Source organism: Lytechinus pictus, chromosome 13, assembly GCF_037042905.1.
Source record: "Lytechinus pictus isolate F3 Inbred chromosome 13, Lp3.0, whole genome shotgun sequence".
NCBI classification, from domain to species: domain Eukaryota; kingdom Metazoa; phylum Echinodermata; class Echinoidea; order Temnopleuroida; family Toxopneustidae; genus Lytechinus; species Lytechinus pictus.
Window position 1 is genome coordinate 12,510,457 of NC_087257.1, and position 27,109 is coordinate 12,537,565.

Consider the following 27,109-nt stretch of genomic DNA (forward strand, 5'->3'; position numbering starts at 1 on the left):
TTTTGCAATTATCGTAGCTTATACAATATATTTCATCCTCAATAGAGTTAAAATGGAAATGAATGATATATAAAGAGCAACATGGCAAAAGTTTTGTTTTCTGTATGCATGTATAGTTGGATATCCTTGAAGCTTGAATTTGAATTGCATGAAATTTAGCTTCAGGAAAACAGTGTACCTGTAAATTATAACCGATAATCCAAATTGCATTTCTGTTTATTCGCGACTCTACTGCGGCCCCTGGCTTCGGCTTTTACATTCACTCTGTAAGACAGGTGGAAGAAAAAAATAGGCTTAGCTATAATTAGAATCATATCATTTCGCTTGTTGGGAATCTTTAGTTTGCTCCTTGAAACTAATTCTTACCTGTGTATTATTACTCATTTTATTTTCTAATGAGAGTGTGCTTACCTCTCTCCTTCCCGAACACATCCTGGATTTCGGCCCCTCTTCAAGTGAGGGGTTTCGGCACTAAAATAAATGAATATTGATCGAGGAGTCCCAACTTATTTATGGGAAACGGAGACGTGTTGCCTAAGCTGGGGAATATATCTTTACAAAAAATTCTTCTGAAATTCCAGTTCTCTCTAACTCCTGTCATCAGTATAAAAATATTACACAAAGAGCTAGTCTACCCTCAAGGCCTTTCCACTTAATTTGAAATTCAAATGGCAATGGTATCGTGTCCAAATGTCGGAAATGGGAGACTTGGTAAATAGCTTGTTGAATAGTGTTTGCATATTGGGGAAACTAAAGCATTGTAATTTGCTCCTGTTGATGTGGCTATTTCCTTATCTTTTGTTTCGTTAAGTTTGATAATGGAAACTTTCAAGTAAACCTCTTCCTTCGATCTATAACCTTGTATAAGCCCTGTTGTCAAATACAAAGCATGTAGACAAATTGAATAGTTTGAAAGTAATGCTGTATAGGAAAGTGGATTATCTGACATTTGAATGCTTCATATGTTCAAAGCAAACAAGTACTAAAACTGTGTTCTACACGCATTTCATGACAAACGTGTGGACAGTATATTTTAGTGCCCCCCCCCCCCCATATCACAAGTTCTTACATTGAATATGAGATTTCAATGTAAAAAAAAAATCAATTATGATGTAGGCATGCTCATCCCTCAAATATCTACTCACTCACGTCCAAACCCAATCACAAGAAAATGACATTCTAGTTCTCAAATTTCAACTCGGTGAACTTTCTTGATATTCTTTGCTATCTGCAGAAAGGTCATAACTGCCAATTACATGTAGTACATTCATGGGTCATTACAGCCTTTTTGCAGATAATATAAACTCTGGAAAGTTTCCCCAAAGCCATGGTTTAGAGAAGTTTAGGGGAGAGACAAGACTTTGACAGGAATAAATGCTACCAGCTGGTCCCCATCAACCCTGGACTTGTCAAACTAGGTGGGATCCTGACAGGGTAATGGCTCCCCCCTCAGGCGCCCCTTTGGGGGGACCACCAACCCGCCCCTGTCACCTCCAGCACAGGTGCAAACCTTCCACCTTGGCTCCTATTTTTTTCTTTCTTCCTTTCTTCCTTTCTTCCTTTCTTCCTTTCTTCCTTCCTTCCTTCCTTCCTTCCTTCCTTCCTTTCTTCCTTCCTTCCTTTCTTTCTTTCTTTCTTTCTTTCTCACTCTCCCTCTCTCTTCTGTTAATGCCATAGCTACCAGTTGGTCAAGTTTATTCTGTCAAATATGTCAAGGGGTTTGTGAGTTCACTAGTGAGTAAAAATTTGAGGCGAAGAAGTCGTTCTGAACTCGTGCCTTTTTATAGTTGGATCGCAGTCAGTATTTTTATGCAAACTTCCCAATGCAATGATGAAAGCAAATTAATCAGTTGGATTGGATCGAAAAAAAATACTGCAAGAAAAGTGCAGTGTTTTTTTTTGTGTGAAATAGGTAACATGCTTTTCATTTCACAAAAGTTTTCTGTGTGGAATATTTGACATATTTTAGTGTTACGTAGGCGTATACAGCAGGTATTCATGTTTACTATAAAGTATTATGCTCAATTTTTTTCTGATCAATATCTCCAGTGTTAGGTGTCTTTTCATAATGATATCTGATTAAAACTCAGATGATGATACGCACACTGACTATACCTAGATCAAAGAGCCGCTCTCTGATATGCCATCTGTTTTTTTTTTTTTCCAGGTCTATGAAAAATATATCGAGTCAAATAAATCAGTTAGGTCAAAATATTCAATCTCAGTCTTGGAGAATCTTATCCAATGGTCAAATTTCAATGTGAAAAGTTCAGAAACGCATTGCCATAGATGTCTATTAGGGTCTGAAATAAAATAGATTTGAAGGTCAAGTCCACACCAGCAAAAAGTTTATTTCAATAAATAGAGAAAATAGAAAAACAAAACTAGCATAATGCTGATAATTCCACCTAAATCAAATGTGAAGTAAGAATATTATGTTTCAAAGTTTTTCTTATTTTCCCAAAACTTTTTACTATTTTTTTTCCATCCGACTTTGATGGAATTCTCACAATTCAGAAATATTTTTATTTAGGTGGACTTGGCCCTTTTCTAAAAATATGGAATTCACGCATAGAATGAACACCCGCTCTACAAGAGATTTTCATTTCATGCTACTACCTTAATTCTGTCATTTACTGTTTCTAAAGTTTGCCAAGCTCAGTCAAGTTAAATATTGATTTGGAACTGGACTTGAAAGGATTTTAGTAAACAAACTTCCAGATGAAATGGGCTTGAAATGTCTTCTTAGCTTGGTCCACCCTTGGTATACACCTCTTTATACCAGGGGAGAGTTTCACAAAGCAAATAGTCCTCGATTTGTTTGTGACAAATTTGTTCTCAGCCAATCAGATGCAAGGATTTTGGTAGCTTATAACACTTGTCAGTGAAGATCTTTGACTACTTTATTTTCATGAAATGTTCCCCAGGCCAGCCGAAATGTTTTAATCATCAAAGAATGCGTTGATTTGTAATGGGAGGAAGCAATTATGGTTTTTGTTTAATTTGATATTTTTTAGACCCCCCCCAAAAAAAAAAAAAAAAAAAGATCTTCCACAGAATGTTTTTTTTTCCTCTCAATTGACAGGGAGTTAGGATGCACAAATTAAAAACAAACAATATGTATAGGACTACGGTACACTGCATGGAGGTCTCCATGAGTAAAAACTACAGTGTTAACATCAACACCAGTTGAACAACACATCAGGTGTTAAAATACACCATAGAATTTGAAAATCACAGCGGATGGTGTTAAAATAACAATATAATATCTCATAACATGCGTTAGGGTGTTGACTTAACACCATAAATTTAGCACTGGTGTTGAATGCTTAGTGCGGTAGTCCTTTCAGCACAGATTGGTTTCAGTTAACACCACACTGTTTTCGTTGTATACCATTGTGATTCAAATTGCTTGATTAATCAATATCACCATGTTGATTTTAGTTTTTGGGCAATTTACTTTTCTGTGTTTGCTATACTATGGAATGCTGAAGCTCTGAGCCCCCTGCATATAAATGGCTATTTTCAAGTGGAAACGGATTAACATGCTTAAGAGAACTCGGCTTTAGCAGTAAATGCCATGTGCCTGTCAAGTACCTGCTGTGATTCTTGAGTGCTTGTGAATTCAAAATGCATTCTGTAGAAACAATGCCAGGACTAAAAGCGATCAAATATTGATACACCGTAATTGCGACCTTTTGTTGCAGCTTGTTTAAGCTGAAAAGATAGGAAATGTCACCAGCTTTGCAAGTTAGTGTGCATTTATTTATTGGATATTGGGACACCAAACAATGGAATTTTCAACATGTTTCCTACTTGGGAAGTGTTTTTGTATTCAAAAGAAATAAAAATATTCAAATTCCTTTATTTTGACTGATTGGCCTCTCATTCAAAATAAATGTTATTGCATAATATATCCACTAAACATTTTTTTCATATCATCCACACCATATTTTTTTATAAATATTCATATATTGAAGAAATGGTGAAGAAACAGATGATTTAGGGGGTACCAAAACTTAAGATGGCCACATTATTAGCATTGGATTATCTTCTGGAAAATTTTTCTCTGTACATAACAGAGCTAAAAAAAAAATCATTACTGTATATTCAATGCTAACATAGTTACTTTACTAGAGTCAAAGTGAACCAAATATTCATTAAAAGAAACAATTTTAATTTTTTCCCACTGTAACAACTTGTATGATAATTTTTTATTTATTTTGGGTTTAGTTTATATTTGATTAATGGTTAAAAAAGTTTGCGCTTATACCACAAAGGAAAACCTGGTCTACTTGTACAAGAGAGGCGGAAAGGTAAATCAAAGTCCCGTGGTCAAATTCATGACCCAACTGTAAATATTTGATAATTGGTATCTGCAAATAGATGTAAATGGCAAATGGGATGAAATCCTAGCTGTTTTATGATAAGGTCTGTTTTCTACAGCTTAATCCATCGTACAGGTCTGAGCTATTCATGGTTTATGCTTTTACAAACACAGTTGGGTTCAATTAGGAAATTGTTAAAATGGTTTACGTTTATAGATTATAGTTGGTATGCCAGTGATACTACAAGAATTGTTTTTATGTGTAGGATTTACTGAGGTTGATGAATTAACTAAGCCTACAAAATAAACCTTAAAGCATTGTTTCAGAAGTTCAAACATATAATGATGCAGGGGGTCCAGGAAGGGGGGGGGGCCCTTTGAAAAATCATAAAAAGGGCCCCCGGGGGAGGCATGTAATCAATGATAGATCTACGCATACATAACAACATGTAGAGATATTTTTGTGACCTGACCTTAAAACTACATGTACATCGCAATAATTCAGCCAGAAAAAAGAAAGAAATTATATTTACTGCAGAAGGACTTTGCTTTATGTTATTTGCTCTGTCAACACTTGTTGCGTACTAACAAGAGGGACCAATGACCGCAGATTCTGTATGGCTTGCTGTTGGATGGAAGTCAAAGGCATAATTTAGTTGTTTGAATGGCAGTGGAATGTTGATTACACAAGTATGCCTGGATGCCACCCAAGTTTATTACACAGCCCTGAAAATATAGGTGATCTGATTGGTGCTGAACATATTGTATCTCCATCAGTTTGAGCACAGAATCGTGAATACAACCATGGTTTGAGGAAATGAGCACAAACAAAATTCTTGTCAAGCTCGCTAAAGATAGGATGAGGCATGTTAACACAGAAGCATACTTATAAGGTTTTAATATCTTTGTTCTTAAATTTCATACCAATCTAATTGCTGGCTGTAAAAATAACATTTTTCTTGAACGATTTGAATGCAGTATTATCTGAAAATGAAAATAATATTCAGATTTTCACAAATTTTCATCATTTATTCATTAATGATAAAAAAAATGGGTTTAAAAACGTTATCAGTGTGAGTGCGATCACTCTCATATACTACACCACAGTACCACGAGTGTGAATGAAGTTTGAAATAATTGTGCAATATCCAATTACTTGTATTACAACACAATGTTAGGAGTGTGAATGGTCCTTTGGTGAGCCAAGTGTCAGAGCTCAAATCAGTTTGGAATAGTTTTGATCCATTTATTTCAGATTCGATCAAGTGTGCGGTGATTTATATGCATCTCGGTGCATCTTTCAATCTTTCCCCTCCTTTTATTTTTATCTCTCTGCGATTTTTTTTATGACGCAAACAATATATAGATCATAATCTATGCATGGGGTAGGGATCTAGAGTTACAAGGTCGTAAAACTTTTTGACGACAAGTTTACCGGGATTCTGCCGAATTGAGCTTTTGGTTTGAAATCGGTGTTTCTCATGGGTTTTACAAGGAGGGTAACCTACATATCCACATTCTGCTTCATTATCAGCAAATTCACAAGAAATTGATCCTTCCGGTTCGATTTTTCATTTTCTATTCTTTCGAGAGAGAACGCAGTGTCCAAGCCATGATTAGAGTCTGCATTGCTACCCTTCACCCAAGTTAAGTGGTCTGAACGCCAGCCTACAAAGAAATGTGTACTGAATGCCCTCCCAACAGCAAGTTTCATATGTGCTAGTCTTGTGTGGAGACCCACTTGTTGATTAAAGTTTCAATCAGGGTCTGCCTGCAGACTACCATGATTAAGGCAGATATTTTTCCTTCCCAATGAATGATAACACGAGGGGCATCACACCTTTTCAATTAAAATGATATTATTATTGAAGTATTTTCTTTCTTTGCCAGTGTCATTTGTTTTATCCCCCTAAAGTCATTTTTGATTGAAGATGTCATAACAGACATCACAGGCACGTTTGCTTGTTGAGCTATGCATCAATTACCCCGCTGACAGAATAAGCCCCTCCCATACCGAGTACTGTACCTGACTTTACGATCGGAAAATAAATTGCGAAATTGATACTGCAGGTTTGATCGTTTGAATTTGGAAAATAATCCATCAGTACTCGACTGCTTTTTCAAAAAAGAATGATAGGGCTTTTTGCGGGATTGAGAATAAGATAGCATTCCGCGGATGAAATTTATTACTTGGGTTATTCAGGAACGGTTTATCTTACCTTTTAATCATTCAATAGGTCTCACTTTAACTTTCTATTAAAAACATCGAATGCAGAATTTTTGTGATGGAGTGATAAACGATGTACAAATATAGCAATTGTTTGCTGTCGTTTCATGCCTAATTGATTTGTTTTCCTTCTATTGCGAACTAATCGCCTTTATAGATTGGGATCTGTTGGTGTGTTTGATGTTTTTCATTTTCAATACGTTTTTTAATGACACCGTTATGTGGTTGAGCGGAAAGTGAAGGTGGGCTGGAATTGTTATTTTAGTGACCCTGATATGTTTTTAATGATTTCCACTTTGGTTTATATAATTTTGTGTTGGGATGGTGTTAATGTCTAGAGGGGTGACAAATTTACTGTAGATGAAATATAGAGCGAGGATTGAATACTAGCGTATCTTTTTACCCTCTGTGATATTTTCTAGGATCTTCTTCAGTTAAGTCCCTGGGAAATGTGGTTTTTCAATGCAGAAAGAGTCCTTTACCTTTCTTCTAAAAATAAATCCTCAGCACATGAAAAGCACTTTTACCCTAACCAGAAGAATTAGACGTAGATTATGGGTGGCGGTCCGCAAATTGACCACACTACTCCACCAGCCATGCGCGTCTATACCTTCCCCTTTCCTCATTTAATGACCACTGCTTCCTATACGAAACCACAAATGAGAAATGATACCAATCTTTTCGCCGCCTGTCCGTCCGTCATGCATCTCCCATCCTCTCCTTCCCCCCCCAAAAAAAAAAAAAAATTCACCATCATGTCTCCTATTTCGCATCATATCAGTACATCATCAATCATTCCGCAAATATTCTTTGTCGAAAAATGAGGAGAACTAGAAGAAACTAAAGATGGAGACGAGGAGAAAGATGTGGGCTTTTGACCTTCCTGAATCAAATTAAACTTAATGCACATTGACCTATGCTCCCGTTAGATTCTCATTACCCACAATGCAATTTAGAGTAGATGCGGAAATTTGATACATGACAGGGAATATGAGTGTGGAATTTGCTGGAGTCGCCATCACCAGCTACAACAAGAGGAACAACCAAGAAATTTGGAATCATGTTTAGCAGAGCATTATTTTGGTAAAAGGATAAAAATGAATATCACAGAAGCAAATGTGACGTTTTGGTCTTTGATAGGAAAGAAAGTTCATAACATTGAGAACATGGAAATCCATGCATCATGTCACTGCAAGAAGGATGTTGACTATACTTGTATCTGTACTATGTGCTTTATGCATTAATACCCTTCTTGCACCAAGCCAACCAAATGTTTTGGACTGCAAAAAATGTAGGCTACTTGTAAAAATGGGAATGAAATATGAGCTGCTTCAGCAATGTTGGTTAAGCTGTTTCTTTTATCTTTCTTTCAATGGGAGCATTTACTTGAAGACTTTTGTCTCTTTAGAAGTTACATTAGTTCTTTGCAGTGAGTGGTCAGTCTTCCACTCCCCCCCCCCCCCCCAACAAAAAAATACACTTGTGCGTACTGCTGGTACCGGGTGATCCCAGTACAACTTCTGTGGGAATACCATCCATGAATTAGCAACTGTAATCTGTTTCCCACCTGTGATAAATCATACTTTCATCGGATAATAGGTTAGAATACCTCATGCAAATGATCACCATCTTTTGCATCAGAGTGAACACTAGTTCTTTTCATTGAAGGAATACAGTATACCCTCCAAGATTAGCTTCCACAATAATGAAATAAACCTTAGAAAGCCTCCTGATCCCCCCATTTTGCTCTTCCCAAGACCCCTTGTGTTTTTATAACCCCAAGACCTGGTTTCTATGACTACCCACAATGCATCAGCCGATGACACCATATAAGGGACATCCTGAAAAACAGATGTCTCAGAAGTTCTATTTTCATAAAGAATCGGGTCGTTTGGGATTTTTTTTGTATTCTACTGTTGCCTTGGATATGCATCAAGATGCTGCCAATGTTTTCTAGAATCTGTGTGAATATATATACATTTGTTAATGAAATTGAAAAATAAATTTCACAGAAGGTGCATCGTGCACAGAAAACTTCTGGCGCAACTTGGAATGTGGTAAATCAAATGTACTTGTTTCCATGGAAATGCATCAACATGATCTGATTATTTCTTGGTATGGAAATCTTCAATAAACCTATACATGTATATGTATTTTCAATTCAACATTCTTTTCTAGTCAAATGAAAATACCAAAGCCATTGCAGATGGCCGGGGGGGGGGGGGGGGGTGGACTAACTAGGGATGTATCAGTACACAGATGATATTGAGATTAGTAGAGACATTTTAGATGGATTTATGAAGACATTTGTTTCTGGATCATGAAAATAGGACGCTTTTCTTGGTAGATGGTGCCCCTTCGTATTAGCAAAGCCATCTTCCCATCTGCTCAAGATTTTGTGTGGTCTACAATTTATTCCTTGGATATTATGAAAGTAGACTTGTAAGATAGTTTTGAATTTTTCTTTCCCTCTCTCTCCTCTTCCAACGTTTAATCCATTACTTTTCAGTTTTCATTCTATTTTCCCTTCCTGTAGCTCCATTTTTTCTACTTTTATTGTTATTTTTAAGTTCTGTTTGTGAGGAGTTAAACAAATTGTTTTCTTTCTTTCCTTCACCTCTCTCGAAATAGTTTTTCCTTTTTCTTTTCTCTCTCTCTCTTCTTGTCTCCCATTTTCTTTTTTGCTCTCTCTCGTTCTCTCTTTTCATACTCCCTCATTCACCCTTATTGAATATGTTAAAAGTTTGAGTAAAATAGGACTAGCAATAGAAGAGTTATGAGCATTTGAATGTCGAGATCACTAATGCTATGGAGATCCTCCCATTGGCAATGCGACCGAGATCTGTGATGTCACACACGTACAACTCCCTCATTACTTTAGTACTTATTTCACTTATATTCTCACTTTTATAGAGTCTATCACAAGGTGAGGTGGTCTCTTTATGAGAGGACAAGTACAGAGGTTTCACAACATTATATCATTGATGCATCGTTTGTCATATGATTAGAATGAGCAAAAAGAGATGTTTTGGGGTATATTTTCAGTGTCCAAAAGGGTAGAGTTGTTCATCTGTGACATCATAGATCTTGGTCGCATTGCCAATGGGAGGATCTCCATAGCATTAGTGATCTCGACATTCAAATGCTCATAACTCTTCTATTGCTAGTCCTATTTTACTCAAACTTTTGTTGATCTTATTCTTTGATTTTTCTGCTTTCACAAAAGCTAACTTGCTCCAAGAGTTTCATTCTCCTTAAACATATTCAATACTCTTAGGCTGCGTTTATGCGACCTCAAGCCAGAATCATGATTTGAATCATGATTTGAATCATGATTCAAAACACAAACATGAATCACGATTTCACAGAATCAGCGTTTAGACGACCGTCATTCCAATGCTGTTTCTCCTCAGATTCGGGCCAATCCAGTGCGCATCACTAGTGCGCAGTTTGACAGAGGAAGTTTTTCGCACGTGTTTCGGCTCTCGAAAAATCTTTTGCTTCCAGAATTCAACCTAATTTTGTTTACTTCTATCATATAAGGTCCATATGCTTCTATTCATCTTGTTAGTTAATCCAAAATGGTGTTCGGAAGTGAATTTCAGCGTAGATCCGATTTAATATTGACACTCTATACTCATCATTGTCTCCAGTTAATTCATTTACTAGAACTTGAAGGTGAAGACATGACCAAAAAATGAAAAGTAGTGGACGATGCGAAGACCAACACAGAACTTGAACATGACAAGAAATGCATGCAGAGTAATCATGTACATACAATGAGCATAAGCTTGGCAAGAGTCAAACCGAAAACCGTAGCCCGACGACACAGTGAGGTCATATAATCATGATTCAAATCACGATATCGTTTATTCGAACATTTTCGTACGTGATTCTGCAGAAACGTCTTTCCAAACGCCCCTTTTTTCGTGTTTCATGTTTGTGATTCTAATCATGATTATATTCAATTTCGACTAAACGCAATCGTGATTCTGCAGAATCATGATTTGAATCATGATTCAGATCATGATTCTAGGGTAAAAAAGTGTCGGATAAACGCACCCTTATTCCAAGCCAGGCCTCACGGTCATCAGTGAGCCTCCTCGTTATCAATGGTCAAGCTTCAGATCTGGAGAGATACAAAAATTCATTCATCTCCCTCTGGTGTTATTGATATGCCCCTCTCAAGTGCTTCCTAGCCATAAGTCCCTTTGGCAAAACCATATGACACTGACCATTTCATAAAAATTATGAAGGAAAACTCCCTTGCAAAACATAAAAAATGAGTGGTAGATCAAGCTCTTGTATTTGTAATCAATGCCTAACTTCAGACCAGAGACAGATCAAGAAATGATGACACAAGGCAATATTGATAAGTTAGGGCATCAGCGGTGAATTTTGAATCATCGAAATTGGAAAATATGGAAAACATGGAAGGGGGGAAAAGCGGGGGTAGAATTGGTCAACAGGAAGTAATGACTGCGGCTTCGGAGGTGCCAAGCGTGGTGGTGCGTGATGGGATACTTGGCTTTTCAATTGCGACAAATTCATCTCGTCTGAGTGATATGGACTCTTTAGGGAGGGACACTGGGCTGTGGTTGAGCGTGAGTGGGGGGCGAGGGTCAAGAGGGATATGAAATGATATAGGATTCCCCCTTCCAGTTTTAGTCAAACAGAAGCTGCTTCAATCTTACAGTGTTATCAACCAACCCATTTCTCTTTGTGATGTAAGAAAAAAAGTGGCGGTAAAGATGAAAATCATCTTTGTGAGCTATTAAATTGTAAATTGCTTCCAAGATATTTAGAAAAATTATTATTTTTTATTTCAATGTGTCCATTGCTCTTCAGCAAAGACCAGTTCTTGGAACCATGACTTCGAGAAAGTTTGACTAAATCTTGGCTTAGTTCAAATCATCATCTTTCTTCTTTTTTTTGTGTGTATTCGCATGCTTCCATCCCTATCAAAACATCATGCATGGGACATTCCTCAACTCTTATTCATTTGTAGATTATTCTTAGTAATGACCACTCCTCCTGAGCATGACTCATATTCATGAACACATGACATATTTGTTATGATAGAGGAAATATGCTGATGTTTTGTAATATTGCATTGAGGGTATCTTTGCCCCCCCCCCCCTAAAAAAAAAGGGTCCTGATCTTGGTGGAACTAAATATATTCCTGGATTAATTAGCTGTATTTCAATACGGGTTGAAGTTGAGTTGAGAAAAGAAATATGTTAATATATAAGCCTACATATAGCTGTAATTCAACAATTATCGCAAAGTGAAATATCATATTCATTTTTTATGAGAAATGAAAGGTAAACCTAACATAGTTAATCTTGTAAAGCTAAGGAATGCATATTGCTCAAGGCTGAAGGTGACTTAATATTTGCGCTTATCTGCTTTTTTTGTCTTGAAACTTGATATATCTTCGCAGTCATGTTTCATTTATTCTTACTAATTTGATTGACTAGCATACCAGACAGTTTCATACCTCAGCATTTCAAATTGAATCAAATTGCTGGGATAACATTATGCGCTAGGGATCTAGGTATCTAGCAGTTCACGGATGTTTCTGTAATCTTGTTAACCATAATAAACAATGATTATTGAAATAATGTCTGAACTTCCAGGGGGAAACCCCTTCTATTCCATATTAAAGAAAATTCTTCCCGTTTCTGTTCAGAGAATTCTTGGTAAAATTGAAATCTATCAAGCCACAATTTAAGGTAATGAAATAATGGACGAACCTATGTTTATCATTTCCAGGGAACTTCACCTTTGTACTTTGTAACAAAACTTCTATAAAACTTTATAATTGATTTTATGAATGTAGAATTGAATTTGAATAGTAAGAGAATGAATATAGAATCGATAGAATTCTGTATCATTTTGACTGTCAGTCCTGGTAATTTGATGTTTTTATTGCTATAAAAAAAATATTAATGAAGTGATATTGTAATATCTTTTCTCTTTTGTCTTATTTTCTACAGATATGGAAACATTGTATCCACTAAGGCAATACTTGATAAAGAAACTAAGCAATGTAAAGGTAAGTCACTGATTACTATGACAACCAAGGTTGTATTTAAATGAATATCATTTTCATAGTTTGTAGGAAAAAAACACCTTTATCAAATTTTTATTAACAATTCTCACGCAAAGACCAAATTTCCTTATTGTTGTTTATTCAATTACATTTCCTATCTGTTGTATTTAATACCGATGAAGGATGGGCCTGTAAACCAAATACATACAGCCTTCGATTGGAGGTCTGATGGGAAACTATGGACCCCTCAGTGCTGCCACATTCTAACCACTTTCTCTGGCATTCCAGCCATACCTATTAGCGAGGAAAGATATAGGCCCTAAATTTGAATAACTTTTACAAATGGTAAAAAGGGTTTGTGCACTGCCAAATCTTAATTCTATCTCTGATGGGTCCGTGGGGTATGATTTAGAATAGGCAAAGATGATTTTTTGCCATTGACCTTTGAGGGCCAACACTTGTAAATCACCAGGCTCTTTCTACTGATGGTGAATATGGTGGAGTTTTGACTGTCAATTATGAACAAGGTATCCAGATGGCTGGGGACATCCTTGTCATTGTTATTGTTAAAGGAATAGGTTAGCTTAAAATATTAAATTAATGTAGGCCTACTCAGTGATATAGCTATCCAGGGATAAGGATCGGGGTTTGTATTTTGATTCAAATATGGACTTCATTTTATGAATGAATATCAAAATGACATATGTTAGAACAGACCTACCCATCAGAACCTTAACCGCGCTATATAGAATGTTTTATTGAATGAATAGTGAATAAATAATGTGAAATTCAAAATTTTGGTGACAAACTTGCTATCAGCCAATCAGAGGCTATAATTTCAGTAGCTTTTAATGATGTTCTGATGAATTTGATGAAAAGGGGTCATGAGGATTCTGTATGATGCCTTTGGAATACTAAAATCCCATGTGTCAATAGGATAGTTGATCCACTTCTAACCCTCAAATACAGGAAATAAGAAAAGAATGAAATACATACAGATTTTTCTTTCTTCCAGGAATAAAAAGAATGATATAAATTATTCGAAATAGCCTGAATTACTGAAAGGTAATTCTGTGGAAATTAAAACTTTTACTCCCTAACGCATGGCCCAAGGTAATTTCAGACCAATATTTCATAAATAATGAGCCCATGAAACATCCTCTTTTTCAGAGAATTTTCAGACAGGCACGTCTCTAAAAGCATACCTGAATGACAGAATGTTTATGACATAGGAGATGGTTGACCTGCGTAAGGTCATATCTCATAAGGTCAAGGCTTTTGAGGACATTGACACAGGGACTAGGGAGCGGTAAAAAGCCATTAGGTAATGCAGAACTTTATGGATCAAATCGGACCTTGGCTGTCCGTGCCAAAATGCAACTCGCTGGATCATTTTCCCCAAAATAGCTTCAAAAACATTTGCTTAGTGTTTGCAAGAAATTGAATTGTTAGTTTTAAATTGGATGAAAATTGCTAACTGGAGATAGGAATTTGGAGCTTGTTCAGTCCCACCCCATTATAGTATTTGCTGTACAGCTCTGGGGACCGTGCAACCAAGTCGTAATTCAATATGGCTAACTGAAATTGAATTTCCTTGTGCGTTCTAAGAATACAAATCGAAAATGGAAATACCTGGGTAAACTATCGTACAAGTTATCTATATCTGATGCAATAAACGGTTGCTATGGGGATTCATTTCATCTACCAGCTGAGGATGCTGAAAAACAGTGATGTCATCGTGGAGTAATAGAATAGAATATTCTTATTTAACTACTTCTGAAGTACCATGAAATACCATGTTTTGGTATACCAGAAGCTTTAAGTTGCCTGATAATGAAAGTTGTACAGCCCTTTATCTACATGTATGCCCCGTTTACTGAGTATTTCGTTTCCAATAAATTCTCTACATTTTCAAAACATTTCATCCTCCCCCCCCCCTTTTTTCTCCCCATCCAATTTGTTTTATTTTCTCAACATTTCATATCTCTTCTATTTAAAATTCCAACAAATTATGTATCTTTAAAATTTGACAATACATCCTCTTTAATCTTTAATAACATGTCTCTATTCACATATTTCTTTTCTCATTCACTTTTTACCCTTTTCCATGATAACCCTGATCATGTGATCAACCAACGCACTTAGAAAAAAAAGGGAGAGAAGTTCAGAGACCAGTTATAATGAGGAACATTAATGGCCCAAACAAGCCGTTTTTATGAGTCCCTCTTTCTGAACATCATCCCCAATTTTGATGTATACAAATCGGAATTAAAGCCAGCCTAAAAGAAGTTGATATTTAGTATAATCATGGATGTATTAAGAAGAAAGTGCAGAGCGATATAAAGTGGATAGAGAGAGAGCGCATGAGCATCTTCATTTAGTTAATGGTGCGACACTGATAGATTCGACAGACGTGCGACTGAGCGAAGAAACAAGAAAACACTTGAGAGAACATGCCATGACATTTGCGAGCAAGAGCCTGCTCTTTTCTTTTTAACTTCCTCGGAAAGCGAGACATTTATCGGAAACGACTGCTCGTAATCGAAATGCCCCTTTAAGTGATAAAATAGAAAGAGAAAGAAAGGAGCAAGAGAAGAGCAGAGAGGCGGGGGGGGGGGGGGCAGAGAGATGACGAGATAGACCAGGACTGGTGGGAAGGGAGGGTGTTTCACAAAAATACTGACTGACTAAAAATTGAACTTAAATTCCCAGTTGTAAAAAAAGTGGCATAAGTGAGTATAACACTTCCCTCCATTGGGCGGATCTTGCTCTTCGGAAACGCTCCATTGTGTATTCAAAATCAATGAGATGACATATCATTTGCACACTTACGCAAAGTGAGTAAAGTGTCCATTGGGGTCTGTTCAAGTAGACTAGCAATACTTGCAGGTTATGTGTGTGTGTATTTCAGACGTGTATCAATCAGATATGATTATTTACGTCTGGGACCGACCTTTAACGTCACCATCCGAAAGACGTGACCAGGGATCGAACCTCGAATCTCTGCATCAATTTGTAACTTCCCCACATAGCTTGGATTACAGGCGCACGCCACAACGCCCAGTTTGCAGGTTATGGTTTGATTGTGTACCCTTTTATAGGGGACGTAAGATATTGATATTTCATTTTATATGAATAATTAAATTCAAATAAAGTTCAACTCCATTTCCATGTAAATATTTATAAACCAAAACTCTCTTTCTCAATGAGGATTTAATATGAGGGTGAATTGCAAATTCTCAAATACCGGTATGTCATTCATCATGACCTATTTTACTCCCATATCGATCATTACACCCCCCCCCCCCTTGTCCTCTATTTATCCTGTCATTAAAACTTAATTAAACACCTTCAGAGAGGGTAATGACTTGTTTTAATGACAGTTCTCTGGCCGACAATTCTCCATTATTAATTTTCTCATTATGCTACCTGTGTGACGGCACCCGGAGCTGCGAAAATGTTCTTTTTTTATCCCAACTTTATCGCTTGGGAGCCGGCCAGGTGTAAAGTTATGTTCAAACAAATTAAAGGGTTTTTTTTGCTTCATTCTGCTCCAAAACATAGGAATTTGATATGGGTGATGGGTTTTGGAAATTAAATTTGAATGAAATGTTGCAGGGCGTTGGTGTTGTATTTGTGCCGAGGTGTGACGGAAGATGTGCAATGCCCTTCAGGGATTGTGGATTTTTTTTAGAGATTATTGTAAATGAACAGCCAGTGAATTGTGATACAAAGAGGTAATGTTGTTCCAAAGAGGTTCAATGTATAATAGTAAGGTTATATTTAAGCTGCCCTCTCATATCAGTCCGTAGCCAGGGGGGGAAAAAGCATATTGTTGTTAGTGGTAGTTACATTATAACAGCATTTCTAATATCATTTGAATGTTTTTATTTTATGGAGACTTAAGCAATCTCAATGGACTTCTTTTTGAGAATATGTTAAGTTTTAATCATGATGGTAGGGAAATATTGCAACTTATAAGAGCACGAGCATCCACTCTGCTGAGATCTCAAGGCACCATTGTCATCAGTGGAGCGTTGTGGCCCAGTGGATTAGTCTTCTGACTTTGAAACAGAGGCTCATGGGTTCGAATCCCAGCCATGGCGTAATTTCCTTTGGCATGAAATTTACTCGCATTGTGCTGCACTCAACCCAGGTGAGGTAAATGGGTACCTGGCTGGAATTTATTCCTTGAAATGCCACCGCACTGTAAAAGGCTGCGGGGCTACAAGCCAGGGTAATAATATCACATTGAGCACATGGGGACGCATTTGGCAGTGATATGCGCTATACAAGCATGTTGGTATTATTTATTGTTATTACAAGGAATGATGTTCCCATTAAGGTGCCCATAATTACTTTAGATGGGTCTAGTACATCGCAATGTCTTTGCTCTATCTTCAGTCATATCTGATCTATCCAATTATTGATGTATAAATGTGGTTCGAAGAATGCACAAACTACTAATTCTTCAACATTCTTTTCTTTCTGTCTTTCTTTCTTGCACAGGTTATGGTTTTGTTGATTTTGATAATGCCCTCTCAGCCCAAAAAGCCGTCAAGGACTTACAAGAAAAGAATATCCTGGCACAAATGGCAAAGGTAAGATTCTACGTGGTCTTGAAGGCTTAGAACGCTACACCAGTCATTTTACACTGATCAATGTCAAATGTGTGGTGTCATTTCAGCACCCAGTGGTGTCATTGGAACACCATTGGCTGTAATTATAACACTGTGGTGTTTTGTTCAAACTCAAGGGTGTAAGTTTACACCTCACGATGTGATCCTCTGGGGACACCAAATGCTGTCAGATTTAATACTACAGTTTCTCAAGTGTATTATCAAGGTTTGGACCTGTCTTGGAACCCCCCCCCCCAAAAAAAAAAAAAAAAAAAAAAAAACAATATTGAGAGCAAGTATGAGAAAGTGTACTTTTTTATATATATATATATATCACTTCTTCCATACACTTCTGAAGTACATTCTGAAGTAAACAAAGTATATTCTAAAGTAAACAAAAATGAAAACAAAAGCTAATTTATACTAGAACAGAAGACTTCTTTTTCAGAAAATATTCAGTTATAGATGATGTTGGTCCTGAGTGGAAAAAGCAGTCAGACTCTCGGCCTTACAAACCTTACACATTTCATGCAGTAAAGGTTTCTTGTTCGGCAAGGTATCAATTTCCATCAAAATATTGTTTTCGCTGGCTGCCAGGTATTTTTGCAGGCCCTTGTACCAATTCCGGGTCTCCTTTTTTCTGCAACCGACAGGACAAAAGTTTGAAAGTTGGAAGCACTTTCAACAATTCCAACTTTACGAAGTTCTATTCTTCACTGACCACTGCCATTATTTTTCATTTTAGAAAATCCACCGGGCATAACATTCATAATACATTTAAAGTGCTGGTTAGATTTTTTCAATATTAGTACTGCTATTGATAAATCCTATGTATTGTCTGCATATTGTTGGTCATTAAGATTTTGGAAGCTTTAATGCAGATCATTAAGTTATGAATTCAAAGAGATTTTTATGACTTTTTAGCTGTGATTTGAATGGTTTTAAATGATCTCACCACGCTTAGTATAGCTGGTAGAATTGTGTAGTTGAAACACTACAAAGGAAAAATATTTAACAATACATGGGCCATTGGCTAAAATCAAGGATCCATGCTCAAAGTTGATGTGAAAGTTCTTTCATATTTTCAAATACAATGCCTTAGTAGGAATGTTTTCTGATATTTATTGGGATCCCTTCCTCACTAGGTGGTTTCAGACCGCCTCGAAGTTCGCCAGTTCCAGGTATTCTCTGATCGGGAAATTTACCCCGATCAGAAAATACCAGGTATTTTGGCGGTGTGAAAGCAAACTACGCGTAATATCCCCAAAAGAAAATGCCCAATAAATAGTAGGTACTTGGCGAAATTACGAGAACTTTCGCGGGGATTTTTCCAAGGTCGTGGGTATTTTGGCGGTCTGAAAGCAAATTACGGGAACTTTTAGCCCAGCGTGTCGTTGGGTGCGGCGCCGTGCATGGGTTGCTGCTGGGCTAGTGATTTTGAATTTCGCGCCTTGCTGCTTATCAGACCATACTGCGCATGCTCGTAACTTCAGGAACTTATCCCGAAGGGTATGTTTCAGGGCGGTGTGAATGCAGGAATAATTAATGGGTATTTTTCAGCCTAAAAAAGTTCTCGTAATTTAACGGGGATTCTTGTGATCGAGGCGGTTTGAAACCACCTACTGGTATCAATGTAATCTGATACCTATAGAAAGTGTGATTTGGATCTGGAATTCTTTATTACCTTTATTTTAAGTTTAATGCCCTTTTTGGTGTTTATTTCACACCAGAAGGATGCAAAATCCATTTAAGGTGTATAGAATAACACCTTTCTAGCTCTTAAGATCACATGCACACCACCTGTTAAGTGTCAGAAGGATAAAAGTCTGCATTTATGTGTTAAGTGTTAACACCTTCCTGAAGCACAGCCAGTGTGTTCTTTAAACTTTTCATATAATTATTTCAGATTCCTGGTGTTACATCAGAATTTGGAATGAAATGGCTTTTTAAGGGTTCTTGACAATCATTTGAAGAAACTGACAGATAGTAAAGCTTCTATTATTATAGGGCTATCAATATACGTGTATACATGTTTGCAGATCATAGGACAGTAACTTTAGTCTTTCTCTTTATGTATACCTCTTTTAAAAGGGGGGGGGGGGTGATAAGGTAGATATTTTAGATCATTCATTCCTTTCAATTAATATGGATGTGTGTGTGGTGCTTTGATATTAGGCCTGTAATGTCAGCCCGGTTCTATTTTCGGATAAGGCATGGAAGCAAATGACCATTAATGTGCACCAATGTTACACAACATGAGTTGTCAAGCGATGCATAAATGAATAGACAGTGGGAGGATTTTATCCAATTATGTTCGTATTAAGGACGGTTGATCAGGATTAGATAACCTGGTGCGGTTTCGTATGTTGCTTTGTCGCAAGTGTAGTAACTCCTGTTGAAGGTCTGCCCTTAAAAAAAGGTGTTTTATTGGCTTCTGTCTCTTTTTATTTCTATTTCTTCAAGAAGTGGTTGGCTCCTTGCTGTAGGCCTAATTAAAGAATTAGTCTGTGATCTGTCACTTCTTTCTGACACTTTCACTATCTCTTTCACTCTCTCTTTCTCTTTTACTCTTTCTCCTGTATTCTCTTTTTCTATTTTTATCGTATTTTCATTGTTGTCTTCTACAGTCTGTTTTTTGGGGTGCTGCCATACCCACCCAAATAAAAAAAAGGTTCACTCATCTCACCACAGCATTATTTAGGGCATTACATCTCTCTTTGATATTACAGCTAATTTGCTTTCGCACTTGCAACTTAACCATTTTTTCTGATATGGGCAGAATTTTCTGTCTCTATCCTTCCCCTATCACTCCCCTCCCCCCAGTCCCCCACCCTCTTTCGCCCTCTATCCCTCCCTCCCCCTTGTCTCACCTCTGTCGGTCTCTCTCTCTCTTCTATCTATTGACAGTAGGTTATATGCTATCATTTACCTAACCTTTCCTCCTTCAATTTTCTCATTATGCCATACAAGATCCGTTCCTGTAAGGATTCACTACAAAGCTGTTCCGATCCTTTGACAGCCAAAGACCAGGGCTGTCAAAGACATTCTCTATTTCCTCTATGCACATCTCCATCTTAGAACCCAATATGAAGCTATGAAGCTATGAACTTAAGTTCCAGCTCCATGACTCACTCGCAAGGCAAGCTATTTCAACACAACTGGCGGACACCTGTTGGACATTTCTTTTTTTTAAATAGTCCTTCCCCTCCACAATCTCCCCTTGGAAAACAAATCCCCGCTGGGCACCTGCGCTCACCAGAGCACTGCAGGCCTTGGGACACAGGCTCATAGACAACGTGGCCTGCCACCCGCCAGAAACGGCACAGAAGATGCCCCGGGGTTGCCATGGTTACACACGTAAGAGAAAACTTCCTGCTTAGAAAGGAAGTGCAACTCTCCGCCAGGGGTCACTGACTGAACACTATTCAATTATCATGGAATTCTTCCTCCCCGTGTAGATTTCTTTCATCTCTCCTTGTTCTTGTGATTTGCCGAGGAAGATTCTTTCATTTTCGTCTTCTCCATGACATCTGTTTGTTTAGTGAGACACCAAAGTTGCCTCCGTCATCAGATCCTTGTTGTAGGCTGGAAATGGGTCATTCAACGAACTGATGCACCGAGTAGGCACTTGTTGATCAGATCTTTCCTTGTCTATGGATAAATTGATATGTTGAAAAAGATAGTTTGGGTCAAATCAATAATTCTATTGCCAAGTGATTCACAAAATACATGACATATGCCTATATTAATTGCCTCTCATTGTTGTATACTTTACTTCATAGGTTTTTGGAGATCTCTTTTAGTCAACTTATCCATGATTTGGAAAATGAATAAAGGAAAAGTTTTAAACAGTGTCATACCTGTTTCAATTGGTAGTTTTCCAAATCTGTATTGGTGTGGGTATTTTTTTAATAGGCCTACATGTACATGTTGGTTATGTCCTACATATGTTCTTGTACTAATGAGATATCAAAACAGTAGGACTGAATTTCTGATGAATTTTACCCTAATAAAATTCAGAAAAAATATTGACTTTGTATTGCAATTCTTGTCAACATTCTTAGAAAGTAGAATTGTGACGTCATCAGTTTTCACTTTTTGCTAATCAGCGTTTTTTATACCATATTTTGGTAGAGCATAATGAAAAAACCCCACTACCAAAATCTGGTGGGAATTGGTCAATGGGGGCCTTAGATATGACCTCATGAATACATAATTAGCCCTATTGAAGTCAATGTAGAACCAACCCAATAATACACTGACTTCAATGGGGCTAATCATGTATTCATGAGGTCATATATAAGGCCCCCATGGACCGATTCCCACCAAATTTTGGTAGTGGGGTTTTTCATTATGCCCTACCAAAATCTGGTATCGAAAACGCTGAAATGCAAAAAAAAAAAAGTTTTTTGCGATGTCATCACGTCGGTACTCTATAGCTGATGCAAATCATGGTCACACCAGAGTGCATATTCCATTCATTCATAAAGTCATGCATAACTCTGTAGATAAAAACAGTTCAATGCAACAGCTCCAATGATATTCCCTTTTGCAAAAGACGCTGGGTAAATACCTGAGCGTAATTTCTATTCCCAGGTTCCTTATCTTATTCCTTCCCCTTGTTTCTCTGACCTTTGAACCTGGAAGGGGTAGAATGTGAGTCGAGACAACTTCTCACCCATCTAATCACAAAATTCCCTTAAATTGTAAGAACTTGTTACGACCTTAAAATACACAAGAAGTCATTCTTTGGATTCACATCTGTTGTGAGCATGATGTATCGAGACTTCTGCATTTGCTATCACAAAGAATGCATGATCTTGTCTCGTGAACATCATAAGTTATCATAATATGCTTTCAGGTAACAAATAACCTGGGACATCCGAGATATCCTTCAAAGATGTTCATGATTATGAAAAGTATAGGCATATTCATTGAATCTGTAGGTCTTTTCTTTCGGGGATGCATGTGACACTACTACTTGAAAAAAAACGTAGCTGGGCAATTCCATAAAATATTCAACCATTTTGTACGTCCGACCCCCATTTTTCCTTTTCTTACTTCACTTCATAAACTGACCAAGCCATGGTCATTTGACAGCATAACAGACTGTCATAAGAACCAGAAATCAGAGACAAAAAATTTCATGAAGGTCTTGCATACATGGGGGTCGGACGTACATGTTTTATGGAATTGCCCAGCTGGTATTTTCCTGATTGGGGAAGGTGTTAAAGCCCCTTGTTTCTTTCCCCACGAGACCTATGCTGTCTTCACCATAAATTAGCATGAAGACCCCCAAGATTTGCAACCAGGGGGGTTGTTGTCTTATCAAAACTTGGTAATTGAAGTTATTTTAAGCTTCATGTTCAATCGTAATTCCACAAATCACGTCGCTAAAAGAGGCAAGTGGAGAAGGGTACAAAGTTTGAGTGAAAGTCTGAAATTGTAAGTACTTGATATAACTGAGAATAATGAAAAGAGATGATGAATATATTCATTATATATTGGGGGGCGTCGTGGTCTAGTGGTTAAGACTCCCGTCTTTCATTCTGAAGAATGTGGGTTCGAATCCAAGCCATGGCGTGTTTTCCTTCAGCAAGAAATTTATCCACAATGTGCTGCACTCAACCCAGGTGAGGCAAATGAGTACCGGCAGGAAGTAATTCTTCAAAAAGCTGTGTGCACCAGAATCGGTAGACTAGCCTAGCAGGGGTGATATAGGAGCGCCTTGAGCACCTAGCAAGGTGGATATGTGCGTTATACAAATCCTATATTATTATATTATTTTTATTATGAAAAAAACATTTGAAGGAAATTATTTGAACTAGATTTCTTTTTTCACCTTTCCATTTACCGCTGAATCAACACTCTGCTCGGTCAATACCGAGAAACTCTTTTGAAATGTCATAAATATAAACTTATCCAGTCTAGGCAATCCCTAGATTCCCAAAGTTGAAATTGGAATCGGTTTGATCCCCCTCCTATAAATTTAATAGGCTGCCATTTACCAACCGAAACAAGCTTTGAACAAAAGCTCATTGTCTTTGTAGAAGTCTAGAGGGAACGAGCTAATTTGAACTTGAATGAAGACAATTGACCCGGTAAAAACAAAAAATGATTTTCTCTCTTGTCTCTCTCTCTCTTTCTCTCTGTGTATGTCTCTTTCTCTTTTCCCCTCCTGTCCAAACTTTTGAGCGGCAAAGTAGGTCAGGTGATGGGAAGTTTGACGAGGCTTGTTTGAGAAAGAATGGCCTCAAAACGAGAGGTGATCAATCGTGCCATTGGCTACTAAGGAGCGAAACCAGGACTTAATATTAAACTGTTTCTTTTGGTCCGTGACAGTCTCATTTCAGACCTATTTGGTTTATATTAAAACATACAATCTCCAACTTTGATATTCTTTGTAATTAAACTTTTTTTTCTCAGCTTCCTAAGTCTTGCACAAAAAAGTTCATAATAGCCCCCCAAAAAAAAAATTAAAATAGTATGAATACATGTCTGAATGCATTCTTCTTGCAAACATTAGACATGATTGCTGAAGTAGATATATGTTTTCCCTTTACACGAAATTCAGATGTTGATTGGGCTTATATTTTTATCAATATACTCTTTTGTATATACCACATCAATAGGTCTATGCTGTTGGTCTATAGACTATATTTGTCAGATTAAATGTGTTTCCATGCATGGAGTATTTTTCATCTTTGAATCTACGCTACCAGTTTGGGAAACATATTTACTCCAGAATCATCCCAGCTTATGTGCAGATGTTGCGGGAGATGTCAGTAGTTGCTTCGTTGAGTGACGAGATTTAAAGCCCCTCAGGCTTGGGACCAGACTAGCTTGCGCACACAGTTCTCACACACCAGCGCCAGAAGAAACAAAGTTTGTTTTTTAATAGGATCCAGATCGGGTCACCTTTCTTGACCGAGATAAGGACTAAGGAATATGGGCTAATGGATTTGGGCCTGATAGATTGGGGCTCTTATGAGGTTGGACACTTCATTTTGATGACAAACTGATAGAGAGATCTCAGATAAAAGATGGCCAAATTTGTTGCTAGATACGCTTGGGTTAAGTTGCACTATTTGGCATCAAATTGCAATCTGGTTTCCTATTCAGACAGCCACATTTTAATGTATCCATTACCATTCTATCCACTCAAAACCCAAGTATCATTGAAGTGCTACATTATACATTATAAAAACTACACCCTCCATCTGAACATTGCCCATTACTCTCTAAACATTAAAAATACTCATGTTATCTTTTATCTATTACATTCATGAAGAACTCCATTACAATGGGCATTCAGAAAAGTTTTCAAACTTTCTTAAACTGGTCATGACTGGCCACAGATGGCAGCAGAGCTTTTTTTTACATGGATAACCAAATAGTGGCCGTGTATCTGCTGGTGTACCAGACTTGCAATCGTGCTCTCACTACCCTGTAGTGTATCATATCTTGACATATGCTGTAATTTTATTCATTCTACTTAATGGTAGAAGTATAGTCATTCCACATTCTCATTTTATTTTACATATATGTTCAAATCTTACCTCTCACAAAATAAATAATGCTCATATGAGGCACATTATTTGGTCATGAAGGGAGCAGGAGCAGTATTGAAGAGAAAGCATACAAATAAATGTTCATTATTTTTAACAATATGAATGACTCATTATGTGTTTTTTTTTACATTGTTTTACAATTATCATGTTCAAATAATCTATAATTTTTCCATTTTGCTCTCTTTTTTTATCATCCACTTCAGCAACAAGAGCAAGACCCAACTAATTTGTATATATCTAATCTGCCTCATAATATCGACGAGAAAGCATTAGAAGGAATGCTCGCACCCATCGGTCACGTAATCAGTACTAGGATATTGAGAGATACCACGATGCACGAAAGTCGGGGCGTCGGCTTTGCAAGGTGAGTTTGATGACCACGCCCTCCTGATCCCTCGCGTGGTGGTCCGTGTATGGTCTTCCCTGTCGACCTCAGCGATGAATGTTACACTTGTCCTTTTTGTCAGAACTATTGTGTACATGTAGCAGGGTTGTAGATATCGAATGGCCACACCCTCTAGCATAGCCACGCCCTTTTAGCCACTCCCAATTGAATCTCACTTTTATCATCTTCCTGTCAATCTCATATTTCCGAATTACTGATATTTAGACACTTAGCTTATATGACACATTGTGTTGGAAGTGTCATTAAACCTCATTCGATAAATAAATCGGTCAATCTATTATAGATGGTGGGAAGAGTGTTGTTCTTTGAAGATGTGAAATAACCGCACCTTATATTAGCCACGCCCATTCCCACGTGTTTAATCCCGACAAACAACCCCAATTCGTCATATACTGAATGATGAAAAGAATACTAGGATAATAAGTGAATATATTCACTTATTATCCAAGTATTCTTTTTATCTTTGCTCTCAATTCATATCTTTTTCTTTTTATCTTTCCTCTTGTTAAATTCTTCTTCAAATTAAAAGGCCATCGCCATATTAAGGGTCGTCTTCAAATTCTAAGAACAAGTTTGTTCAATTTCTAGCACGTTATGAAATGGCAAATGAATGCATACGAGACAGGGGCAGTGTCAATAATCATAAAGCTAGCTTGAAAAGAGAGCACCAAAGATATTCAGCGGAGCATTTCAGCTGGCAAAAAAAAAACTGTTGACTGGCCAAGCACGGAAGCCAAGAGATGCCTATGCACATCTCAAACGCTTGATGCATGCAACCCAGTTTGGTTTTATTGGATGCTTTCAACTGTGATAAGTTTGATGGCTTGGTACGCTTTAATTCCTTGAATTAACAGACTCTGCTCCAATTGATGTCTTTGCTCTGCTTTTCTTCTGAGATCATGTCATCCCCCCCCCCCCCCGCACCCCGTAAGAAGTGATCTAAGAAGTTTTAATTCCCCCTTCTCCTCCCCTTGTAGTGTTAATCTCTATACATCTTTAAAAAATTATGGGGGGAGGCTCATTGTATTCACCATGCAATTGAATTCAGGATTTTTTTTTTTGGGGGGGGGGGGTAGGATGAATTCACCATCATCTTTAGGGTAAGAAAAGCTAATGCATTGCTTAAAGTGATTGGTAAAATCAATAGAATAATTACCAGTCAAAATAGTACAATAGTGGGAAGCAATAACAATATATATCAAATGAACAATTGTCATAATAACCACTTTCGGTGTCAGCACGCAAACAGTGACAATTTCCACTCATTTCTTCAGATAGTTTAAGCATGGAGAATCCGTTCCCTTTCTGTTTTCTTTCCTCTGACTCAAAGACAGACCTATGATTTCTTAAAAGAAGGGGCACAGATATCTCAGGATTTTGTGACAAGCACATAAAATCAGAATTGCTTCCCTAAAATAAAGGCCATCACTTGAAAAAGAATGGGAACTCGCAACAGAATCAGGGACACAATCTGCAATTTGGAGGGTTTATGAGGGGCCCTTGTGCCCCCTTTGGAATCCAACGTTCCTTTACCTTTCTCTCAAATGGAACAGTTTAATTTAGAAGTCATGTCATGGAAGACGGACATGCTCTGAATAAGGGGAATCGAATCGTAGCAAGCTTCTTGCCTATAGTTTACCAGAGCCTTACAATGTTGATAGGGAGAGATACCCAGCGGAGAGGCACGGCATTGACTGGGCTGATGGGCTTTGGGAGGGGAGGTGTGGATTATTGGGAAAGATAAACGAAATGAGGAATGGATGCATAGATAGATAGATAGATAGATAGATAGATAGATCCTACAGGCAAAAGAGATATTGAAGATAATAGAAATTGTGTTAAATAAAAAATACACAAGTGATATAGAGGGAGAAAAAAAGCATGAAGAGACAACAGAAAAATAA

At 37.4% G+C, this 27,109-nt stretch overlaps 1 protein-coding gene across 8 annotated transcripts in view; it reads left to right on the forward strand.

Moving 5' to 3' along the window:
- The window catches only part of LOC129274010 (RNA-binding motif, single-stranded-interacting protein 1-like), a 300,926-nt gene that overhangs the window by 257,813 nt on the left and 16,004 nt on the right, over positions 1-27,109 (forward strand). For all 8 annotated transcript variants that reach the window (XM_064108901.1, XM_064108900.1, XM_064108902.1 and 5 more), the window contains 3 exons: positions 12,554-12,612; positions 17,119-17,210; positions 25,003-25,163. In XM_064108901.1, coding sequence (XP_063964971.1) covers positions 12,554-12,612; positions 17,119-17,210; positions 25,003-25,163 — 312 coding nt within the window. The remainder of the gene's footprint in view (positions 1-12,553; positions 12,613-17,118; positions 17,211-25,002; positions 25,164-27,109) is intronic.